This window comes from Manis javanica, chromosome 6 (assembly GCF_040802235.1).
Source record: "Manis javanica isolate MJ-LG chromosome 6, MJ_LKY, whole genome shotgun sequence".
Classification (NCBI taxonomy): domain Eukaryota; kingdom Metazoa; phylum Chordata; class Mammalia; order Pholidota; family Manidae; genus Manis; species Manis javanica.
In genome coordinates, this window is record NC_133161.1 from 81,655,918 (window position 1) to 81,668,129 (window position 12,212).

General features: G+C 32.6%; 1 protein-coding gene across 1 annotated transcript in view; it reads left to right on the top strand.

Moving 5' to 3' along the window:
* LOC118972986 (cadherin-related family member 4-like) overlaps nt 1-12,212 on the top strand; it is a 105,538-nt gene that overhangs the window by 46,093 nt on the left and 47,233 nt on the right. The window contains exons 14-16 of the mRNA XM_037021451.2: nt 6,967-7,072; nt 7,821-8,042; nt 8,556-8,701. Of these exons, the coding sequence (XP_036877346.2) occupies nt 6,967-7,072; nt 7,821-8,042; nt 8,556-8,701 (474 nt within the window). The remainder of the gene's footprint in view (nt 1-6,966; nt 7,073-7,820; nt 8,043-8,555; nt 8,702-12,212) is intronic.

Genomic DNA, 12,212 nt, shown 5'->3' on the forward strand with positions numbered 1-12,212 from the left:
GTTCTAGTCACACCAATCAGACAAAGTAAAGAGACAAAAGGCATCCAAATTGGTAAGGAAGAAATTAAATTGTCACTACTTGCATATGACATATTATACATACAAAACCCTAAAGAGTCCATCAAAAAAAACTATTAGAACAAATAACTGAATTCAGCAAAGTTGCAGGATACAAAATTAATACACAGAACCTGCCATATTCCTATATATTAAAAATGAACTAGCAGAAAGATAAATCAGGAAAACAACTCCATCTACAATTGCATCAAAAAGAATAAAATACCTAGGAATAAACCTAACCAAGGAATTGAAAGACCTACACTCTGAAAATTATAAGACACTCATTAGAGAAATTAAAGAAGATACCAATAAATGGAAACACATCCCAGGCTCATGGATAGGGAGAATTAATATTGTCAAAATGGCCATCCTGCCTAAAGCAATCTACAGATTCAATGCAACCCCTATCAAAATATCAACAGCTTTCTTCAACCAACTAGAACAAATAGTTTTAAAATTCATACGGAACCACAAAAGACCCCGAATAGCCAAAGAAATCCTGAAAAGGAAGAATACAGCTGGGAGAATTATGCTCCCCCACCTCAACGACTACTACAAAGCCACAATAATCAAGACAATTTGGTACTGGCACAAGAACAGACCCATAGATCAATGGAACAGAATAGAGAGCCCAGATATAAACCCAAGCATATATGGTAAATTAATATATGATAAAGGAGCCATGGATACACAATGGGGAAATGACAGCCTCTTCAACAGCTGGTGTTGGCAAAACTGGACAGCTACATGCAAGAGAATGAAACTGCATTATTTTCTAACACCATACAATAAAGTAAACTCAAAATGGATCAAAGACCTGAATGTAAGTCATGAAACCATAAAACTCTTAGAAGAAAACATAGGCAAAACTCTCTTGAATATATAAATATGAGTAACTTTTACCTGAATGCATCTCCTTGGGCAAGCGAAACAAAAGCAAAAATAAACACATGGGACTATACCATGTTAAAATGCTTCTACACAGAAAAGGGCACCATCAGCAGAACAAAAAGGCATCCTACAGTATTGGAGAATATATTCATAAATGACTTATCCAATAAGGGTTTAACATCCAAAATATATAAAGAGCTTACACACCTCAATACCCCAAAAACAAATAATCTGATTAAAATATAGGTGGAGCACCAGAACAGACACTTCTCCAAATAAAAAATTCAGACGGTTAACTGGCACATGAAAAGATGCTCCACATCACTAATTATCAGAGAAATGCAAATTAAAACCACAATGAGATATCACTTCATACCAGTTAGGATGGCCACTACCCAAAAGACAAGAAATAACAAATGCTCGCAAGGATGCAGGTAAATGGGAACCCTCCTACACTGCTGGTGGGAATGTAAGCTGGTGCAACCATTGTGGAAAGCAATATGGAGGTTCCTCCAAAAACTAAAAGTAGAAATACCATTTGACTCAGTATTACCCTTCCTAGGAATTTACCCATAAAGAAGAAAATCTCTGATTCAAAAAGACATATGCACCCCTATGTTTATTGCTGCACTATTTGCAATAGTCACAATATGGGGGCAACCTAAGTATCCATCAATAGATGAATGGATAAAGAAGATGTGGTACATAAACACAATGGCATGCTATTCAGCCATAAAAAGAAAATAAATCCTACCATTTGCAACAACATGGATGGAGCTAGAGGGTATTGTGCTCAGTGAAATAAGTTAGGGGAGAAAGACAAATACTAAATTATCTCACTTATTTGTGGAGTATAAAAACAAAGCAAAACAGAAGGGACAAAATAGCAGGAGTTTCATAGACACTGAGAAAGGACTAATGGTTAGCAAGGAGGAGGGTCTGGAGGGGGGAGGGAGGAGGGTGAAGGGATAGAGGGACACAATAATTCACAATCACAATATAAGTTGGTCATGGGGGTTAATGAGTCTGTTACATCTTACTACATAGATAGATAGTGACTGCATTAGAAGGGGTGATGACTTAATATGGGTAACTGGTGAACCACTGTGCTGTATAACTGAAACCAGCATTAAGATAGTATATTAATGCTACTTTAATTTAAAAAAATAACTACATAAATATGGTGAAAAAAAAAAGAATACACAGGATTGGATTAGGCATTTGTTCAACCAGGACTTATGGGTAATGTTGGATATTACAATGATAAAAAATTGCTCTTCTATTCAATTAGCTAAGACACTGGACATGGTCTGGATTAGACATAGGCAATGGGCAGTTTTTTGGCCTTGATTTGACACAATGCCTAGCAACTGGACCCCTACCCAAGCTCCAAGTTGCATTTCATACAAACCCCTAAAACCGTTACCATTTGCTGCCTCTCACTGTAGAACCGAGGAACACAGAATCACTTTCATAGCCTTAAAACTCTGTGCTGTCTTCCCACTCTGGCTTTTAGTCCTGCTGTTCACACTGTTCATACTGCCAGAAAATGCTTCCCAGGTATCTTGTGCTCCCATTTCCCATATACTTTTACACAGCCTTCATAACTTTGTTTAGACATCACTTCTTTTAGGAAGCCATCCTTAATATTTCTCCCTCTTGCCTGGGTCAGGTGTTTTTCTTTGAGTTCTCTGTCTTCCCTACTAATGGCACACCCACTAATAAAGCATTTCTATTTCTACAGTTAGAAAGGAATAGAATAAAATCTGTTATTAAACTAGTATCTGGCATATATTCTGTATTTATTAGATGTGTGTTAATCCATGACTGAACTCGTGAGAAATAAATGAACAAAATTAAACTGTGAAACAGTTTTATAAGACATTGAAAGATTTAGACATAAATTACTTCCACATGCATCAATACCACATTTTCACAATTTTTGCAACTAGAAGATACTGTTAATATGACCAAAATGTTAGAGCAGATATTCGTAAACCATATATATTAATTTACATTCTGATAATAATAGAAAATAACACAATATCAAAAATAATTTTGATTAGGAACATGAAGATCATGGTACTATATAAAATTTCTTTGAATCTTCCCTACTCAAACTTCAACAGGAATGAAACAAAATAAGTACACAAATTATATAACAATCAACAGCAAAAACAAATTGTATTGGACCTGCTCTAATTTTGACAAAAAAACAGAAAACTTGCCTTACAGATTTGTTAGAGTCATTGCATCAGAGAACATCATGATGGGTCTTCCTATAAACTTTGGAATATTGATCTCCACTAAACTCACTGATATATGGCATAACCCTTTTTCTTTTAAAAAAATTATGATATTACTAGAATGAGAACAATAGCATTTTTCTCAAAGGGTATTAAGTTCAGAAGGGGTTATTAAAGCAGCAACAGGCCTACCCTTGCCAGAGCAGCCAAGTAAGAGAAACCAGTTTGTAGAAGAAAAGAAACTGACATTATTTTAATGCTTAGTAATAAAATGCTTATTAAGAGAATATAGAAAGAGCAATTATTTGGCTTTCCAACAATGTTTGAGATTTAAGCTCACAAAAAGATATAATTAAGACACTACTTAAAAAACATAAAATTGATTCATTCTTAGGAAGCCATACATTTATTTGCATGCATATTATACTAAAAGGAGAAAAAAGGAATTTTAGCAGTCACACAAAACTAGGATTTATAGTAAGCACTAAGAGTTTAATGTTAAGGTAATTAATAAAGCTCTAATTAAACTATTAGATATCATTAATTTTGAACTTATCTTGATTCACTGAGTAGTGATGCTCTCCAGGTACTTTTGATAGCCATGGGCTTTTAATATTGAAGAGTAAATTACTATATAATGAATCCAAACCATTTCATATGTAATATATTTCACTTATTAATAAAATAATTAGAAAATGAGCATTTCTTTATATCAGTAATGCTTACCATGCATTTTTATTAGGTCATTTCTCTTTAATGAGCATTGACCTGAAAATCACCCCTATATATTTTTACTAGCTAATTCATTTTTAATTACTACTTTATGATGTAATATTTGATATGTACAAGGTAACATAACTAACATATTTGCAAGTTATGATACAGCAATAAAATGAAGTACTGAACCCATCACCTCTATCCAGAATTAGAACATTACTCATAGCTCTGCTACCATCCTTTCTCATCCTTCTTTTCCTCCTGAGACAGTCAATATCCTGAATTTCGTATGTCATTGTTTTGGGGATTTTATAGTTTAATCATCTATGTATATTTCTGGACAATATTGTTGGCTTGATTAGCTCTTGAGCTTTAAAAGAGTGGTACCATATTCTATTCAGTTCCCATGACCTATTTTTTTTCATGTATGTACATCTCTTGAAGTCATGTATGAGCAATATCTATCTACCTAGTTGTTGTAATGTTCTATTATATTCTTTAATATTCAACTGTGTGACTATAATGATTCTCCCTTTGACAGAGATTTGTATTTCCTCTTGAATTTTGCTTAAGTTTGTGATGAACATTGCCTACATCCAACATTTCTAGGGTATATACTTAAGAACAACTGCCATGCTATATGTATGTAAACTGTCAATTCATGCAGTACTGTCCATTTTTTTTTCTGAAGTGGTTGTACCATATTACACTCTTACCAGCATGCATAAGCATTGCTCCTTGTTAAGATAAAGATGCTTTTGCCCAATTAGTAATAAGGTTTGCACTTCTTTTCATATATTCACCAGTTGTGTCAAAAAACATAAGTATTTGTGCTTCCTTAGTGTGAAGTATAAACATGTGTTTACTCATTCTTATTTTGTTTTCATTATTGATTTGTATAACACATTCATATGTTCTGGAAAATATTCTATATTTTCCTTTAAATATTTCAGCAAGTGTCCTTTCATAAATTTAAGTTTTGTAAACAAAGAGGAACTAATTATGTGGTCTGGAGGGAAGTAGGAATTCAATTGATTTTTTTCACCATTTGATGTAATACCAACTTGCACAGTGATATTTCTACAGTGACCTGCAATACTATCTCTGACATATATATAATTTTTGTGTATGTTTGTGTCTCCCTCTGCTTATTCTCTTATTGTTGTAATTGTTTTCAATGCTCAATTCATTTCCAGTTTTTCCAAATTAATTTAATATAAATAGATTAGAAAAGGCATGCAGTAAAATAAAACACGAGCACTACCAGTGTGAATTATTAACTTCTTGACTGACACTTGGTTCTGTGCTATCAGTGTTCTTCATGTCATCTCTTTTTATTGATCAGACTATTGACTACAGAATTTTAGGACTGAAAAGTAACTTAGAGATCTACTCAATTTAGTAATGTAGCAGAATTAATATTTTACTTCATTCATGTGGAAATTATTTTCTCCATTTGAAAATTCATTTACTGTCCTTGATTACTGTAATTCTTGGAACACAGAATATTAAAACAATGCTATTCCCCTATGTTTTTCTGCACCAACTCATCATCTAGTTGCTACACATTACTTCCCTCTCTAATTGGTCTTGGCTGTTTGTTGAGGGAAATAGTTAATGTGAGTATGGCTAAGGCCCAAAGAGAACCTCAGAACTGAAGACACAGCATGCAATCACATTCCTTCCTCTCCTGTAGGATGGCCTTAGACCTCCTCCAGCTCTGGTCACCCTGAGGATTCTGTGGTTATGCATGTGCTGTGGAGAGGGGGTGGCGGGACTCTTACCATCACCCTTTTTATTTAACATTATGAAAATCTCGAATCCCTCATGCCTGCCCTGCACATCCTTTCCTGGAGAGTACAGTGAAAGAGCAAAAATATGAAATGCTTTGACCTCTCTTACAGAGTGGATCTCAAATTCTATTTTTACATGATTCAAACTTGCAATTTGAAGTTTGCTTTGGAGAGATTATTTTAGCTGCTACAAAGCAATACCTAACTCATTTTACAAAAGTGCAAATAAATTCATGACAACTACTTTTATTGATGTTAGTTAAATACATAAGCAGCTATTTATGAAGAGATATATGGAATAGGAAAAAGACAACCTATGGCAAATGAGTCAGTGTGAGTGAATACACAACTCTCTAACCCTAGTTTTACTATTAGTGTACTCTTGTAATATAAGGTAATAATTACAAAGTGCCAGAATATACAGTAATATTACCTTAGTTTTTACAATAAATTTATTGTCTATATATTATAAAATTTTGCTTCCCAGTATGGAATCCACTAGCCATGTGCGCTTTTGAGCACCTGAAGTGTGGCTTGTCCAAACTCAGATATGCTGTAAATGTGAAATAAGCAATGGATTTGTCAGGATTAGCATGAACAGACAATTGTAAATATGTCATCAATATTTTTGGTGTTGGTTACATGTTGAAACAATAGTGTTTGGACATGTTTGATTAAAAAATGCTTTTAAATTGAATAAGTACTTTTATTAAATATCTTATGTATCTTATTACTTTTATTTTTAAATTTAAATTAAATTAATACTTTAAATTTTTAAATAATTTTGGCTGTTTCTTTTCACTTTTTAAAAATGTGTCTACTAGAACTTTGGTAAGATGTTGAAAAGGAGTGGTGGGATAGGACAACCCTGCCTTCTACCTGATCTTAGTGGGAAGGCTTTTTCTTGCCCATTAGGTTTGATGTTAGGTCTGTACTTTATCAAACTGAGGACACTCCTCTCTAATCCTACTTTACTGTGACTTTTGTGTTAGAGTTTGTCAAATGATTTTTCTGCATCTATTGATACAATCATGTGTCACTTGTTGATGAGATGGTAATGGGGCCATTAGAAAAGTTAAAATTCTTTGTGGCTCACATTTCTAGTAAATATATACCTATTGAGCAATATGGTAGTAGAATATCATTTCCACTTATTTTTTCACTAAAAGTTTCACAAATCTTAGTTTTGATGTAAATGATACATGAGATGTTTAACCAAGAAAAATAATAACCATCAATGTAATATTTTTCATCTGTAGGTTGGACCTACACATCTAGATTATGATAATGCTGTTTTTGCAGGAATGCACTTCAAATATACATTGTTTGTGAAAGTTTCAGATGAAGGACGTCCTGTGCTATCAAGTAAGAAATTATTAATTTGAAATATTAAAATATTCTGTTATATAAAATAGCAAGTAATTTAAAAAATAATTCTTACAAGCATATCATGTTTATAAATATTCTGAAGTGTTGCAATAAAATACATAGATTAGCACTCATATTAACTTATGTTGTGCATATATATTGTGCTATTTAAAAATGAAACACCAAACAGAATCAAGAACATGAGTGACAGAATGGTGTCCAAATGTTATGACAGTACATTGCAGCTATTTACAATGTCATAGTTGAACTTTCCTGAAATCTTATTGTTTAAAATATTTCTCAGGTAATTAATTTATTTTCCATTAGAGAAAAAAAACTAATATTCAGGTTCTCCTGGTATATTGTATTTCCTTCATATTTTTTATTATATTATGCTGAAGAATTTTAATCATATTTCAACTAGGAACAATGTTTACTCTTGGGAACTTTGATCTTTAATTCAGAATAGTAGCATTTGTGTAAAAACATATTATAAAAGGTGATTTATTTCACAGTTATTCAAATTTAGGTAATAGAGTACTTTGATTCTAAACTTCTTTTCAATGCTCTATATTGAAAAAATAATTTAATAACAGAATTTAACAATATAGATGTATTTGTATAATTTACACACCAAATTTAAAATACAGTATTAGATATTAATTAAAAAGGAAAGGAAAAAATGAGACTTATAGAAGACACATGATTGCCTGAGCTATATTTTTATGTGCTTTTCTCTCCATAGCAATGATTACAATCATCATAAGGGTGAGTCGCATAAATGAACTGAATCCAATTGGAACTACGTCAGCATTTACCTTCAGTGTATTTGAAAATAGCCCAGCTGATACACTAGTTGGAAGAATTACATTTACTGATGCAGACTGGCCATTCAATAATATAAAATATACTATTATTGGAGGCAATTTGGGATCACCTCATAAATTTTACATTGAACCAGATACAGGTACAGTAAAAACACTGATATCAATTAATAATACAATTAAAAAGCTTACATACTCATTTAGAATTTATTTTATTGAGAAACTGGATATTGGAACATCTTAAAAAATAACTTTCTCTTTGCTTAGGTAATGTTCACCTTTGTTAGTTTTACCCATAAATTCTTAGTTACTTCACCTTGGTTTGTTAGCTGTATCCATACTTTCTTACTGCATGAAAATCATGGAAGGTTTGATTTGTGCTATACATATCTTTAAAAAGCATAAGAACATGTGCGTTCTTCCTTATATCTAAGAATTTATAACAAGTGACTAAAATGGTGTGTGTGAATTAACATCTGCTCTGATTTTGCTGATTAATTACACTATGGGAGAATGAATACCTAACCAAAGTTGATTTGTATTAGTTCATTTCCATTTCTTATTATAGTGATTATTTCATTTATATGGTTTGTATAGTATAAATTGAAGATATTACTGATCTTGGGATAACAGTTTACCCTTCATTTTTGTGTCAGGAATGATAAAGCTATTGGAATCATTGGACAGGGAAACTGAATCACAGTACAAAATAGCTGTGAGGATAACTGATTTTGACAACGATGCAGTCCCTGACCCCCTCAGACAGAGAAGTGGTACTGCTCAGGTGACTGTCAATGTTCTGGTAAGAACAAATCAGTTTTTAATGTTGTTATGCCTGATAAGGTTTATTCTTGGGATATGAAAACAAGAGAAAATTTTGAGTGATTAAAGTTCAGTGCCCTTAGCATGGACCTAAGTTCAGAGAGTAACATACTGGGCTCAGAAAAATTGTACCAACTGTCAACATGCAGTGCAAAATTATATCAATATAATACAATTGATCATTATATACAAACTAATCTATATGATTTCTTAATGTGATTGTCTTACAAATCTGAACTTGTTGTATGTAAGAAGTTGTTGGAAGGATTATATTGTTGTTACACACATTTCCACAAAGAAGCATATGTTCCAGAGTTAGGAGATTGCTCTGATTGATACTTCTTTTCAAACTGAGGTAAAATTGACATACAATTATGTTAGTTTCAGGTGTATAATATAATGATTGGACACTGGTATGTGTTTGTGGAATGATCACCACAATAATTCTAGTCACCATACATTACCATAAAAAGAATTCTCTTTTTCTTGTGATGAGAATGTTCAAGTTCTACTCTCCCAGCTACCTTCAAATATATACAACAATATCATTGACTATAGTCATGATGCCGTACAGCACATCCCCATGATCTATTTATTTTGCAACTCAAAGTCCATACCTCCTGACCACTTCACCCATTTAACCCCCTATTCTCCTGCACTGGTAACCACCATTTCGTTCTCTGTATTCATGAATTTTGTTTTGCTTTTTAGATTATACATATAAATTAGATCATACGGTATTTGTTTTTCTCTGTCTGACTTATCACAACATAATACCCTCAGGGTCCATTTATGTTATCACAAATGGCAAGATCCCATTCTTTTTTTTTTACAGCTGAGTAGTCCGTTATATATATATATATCATGACTTCTTTATTCATGCACTGACGGACACTTAGGTTGCTTCCATATCTTGGCTATTTTAAATAATGTGACAATAAATATAGGTCTGTATACATCTTTTTGAATCAGAGATTTTGTTTTCTTCAGGTAAATTCCCAGAAGTGGAATTATTGGGTCATATGGTATTCCTATTTTTTAGTTTTTTGAGGAACATCCATACTGCTTTCCATAGCAGCTGGGTCAATTTACATCCCCACCAAAGTGTAGGAGGGTTCCCTTTTCTCCACATAATTGCCAGCACTTGTAACTTTATGTCTTTTGGATAATAGCCACTCTGACTTGTGTGAGGTGATATCTCACTGTGGTTTTGCTTTTCATTTCCCTGATGATTAGTAACGTTAAGCATCTTTTCATGTACCTCTTGGTCATCTGTATGTCTTCTTTGGAAAAAATATCTATTCAGACCTTCTGTCCATTTCTTAAATGTTTGTTTGTTTTGCTATTGAGTTGTATGAATATTTTATGTACTTTGGATATTAACCATTTATCAGCTATTTGATATGCAAATATCTTCTCCCATTCAGTAGGTTGCCTTTTCATTTTGTTGGGTTTCTTTGCTGTGCAGAAGCTTTTTAGCTTAATATACCCCCACTTGTTTATTTCTGCTTTTGTTGCCTTTTTTTTCATTTTTGGAGTCATATCTAAGAAAACATTGCCAGACTGATGTCAAGTAGCCTACTGCCTATATTCTCTTCTAGAGGTTCTATGGTTTGGTATCTTACATTTCAGTCTTTACTCCATTTTCAGTTAATTTTTGTTTGTGGTATAAGATAGTAGTCTAGCTTCATTCTTTTGCATGTGGCTGTCCAGTTTTCCCAATACTCTCTTTTTTTCTAGTTACAGTGATTTATTTTCATAATCTTAGGGATTGTGGTATGTGTAATTTATACAAGGTGACACATGTACAATGAACCTTAGGATATTTCCTACTAACTTCTACCTTCATTTCTGGATAGTAGGTTTTAATTTGCAGATTACTATTACAGTTAATATTAAGTTTTAAATATGTAATATATAGCACAATAAAGGTAGGTTTTTTGGTTTACTAAATATTTCCTATTATTTTTTTCACTTTCTTAATTAATTTAGAGTTGACAAATTATATTAGTTTCAGGTATAAAAAATAGTGATTCAACATTTATGTACATTACAAAATGCTCACCATGGTAAGTGTAGTTAACATCTCTCACCATACAAAGTTATTAAAATATTACTATGCTGTCCTTTTCATCCCTGTGACTTAATTATTTTATAATTGGAAGTTTGTAGGTTTCTAGCCCTTCACCTGTTTTGCTTATTCTCCCATCTCCTGCCCCTCTGGCAACCACCAGTTTATTCTTTGTATTTTTTAATCTGTTCCTGGATTTTTGTTTGTTTGTTTTCCCAACATCACTTATTAAAGAGATTGTCCTTTCCCCATTGTATATTCTTGCCATTTTTGTTGTAATTAATTGAGCATATATGCATGGGTTTATTTCTGGGGTTTTGTTCTACTCCATTGAACTACATATGTGTTTTAATGCCAGTATCATAATATTTTGATTACTATAGCTTTGTAACATAGTTTGAAATCAGGAATGTGATATTTCTAACTTTTTCTTTCTCAAGATTATTGCCATTATAGCTATTCTTCCTATGTTTTGGTTTTTAACTTTCATACTGGCTTTGTACATGATAAATCCACTACCTTTACTATATATTAATCTTTACCAGTTAGATTTATACATTTGTATGTTTTTCTGTTTCAAATTAATCCCCTTTCTTTTCCACTTGAAGAAGTCCCATTAACATTTCTTGTAAAGCTATTTTAGTGGTAATGAACTCCCTTAGCTTTTGCTTGTCTGGAAAACTCTCTCTCTTCTTCAATTCTCAATGATAACCCTGCCAGATAGAGTGTTCTTGATTGAAAGTTTTTTTCCTTCTAGCACTTTGAATATATTGTGTCACTACCTCTGGCCTGTTTAGTTTCTGCTGAAAAATCAGTTGACAGCCTTATGGGGGTTCGCTTTTATATAATAAGTTGCTTTCTCTTGCTATTTTTAAGATTCCCTTTTCAACTTTTGACATTTTAATTATAATGTGTCTTGGTGTGGATTTTTCAGGGTTCATCTTATTTGGAACTCCTTGGGATTCCTAGAAGTGGATGTCTGTTTCCTTCCCTTGGTTAGGAAAGTTTTCATCCATTAATTTTTTCAATAAGTTTTCTGTCTCTTTCTCATTCTCTTCTTCAGGGACCCCTATAATGTGGATGTTTTTCTGCTTGATGCCATCCTATAGGTTCCTTAAGATATCTTAACATTTTTAATTTATTTTCTTTTTGTGGTTCTGTTTGTTGTAAGTCTTCCTGTCTAGTAGATTACTGATCTTTTCTTCTGCTTCATCTGTTCTGCTGTTGAATCCTTCTATTGTGTTTTTTAATTCAGTTATTGTATTCTTCAACTTTGTGTCTTCTGTTCGGTATTTTTTTATATTTTCTCTCTCTTTGTTGAAGTTCTCACTGTGTTCATTCATTCTTCTTCCAAGTTCAGAGCATCTATATGACCATTACATTTAACTCTTTATCAGATAAATTACTTATCTCCATTTCA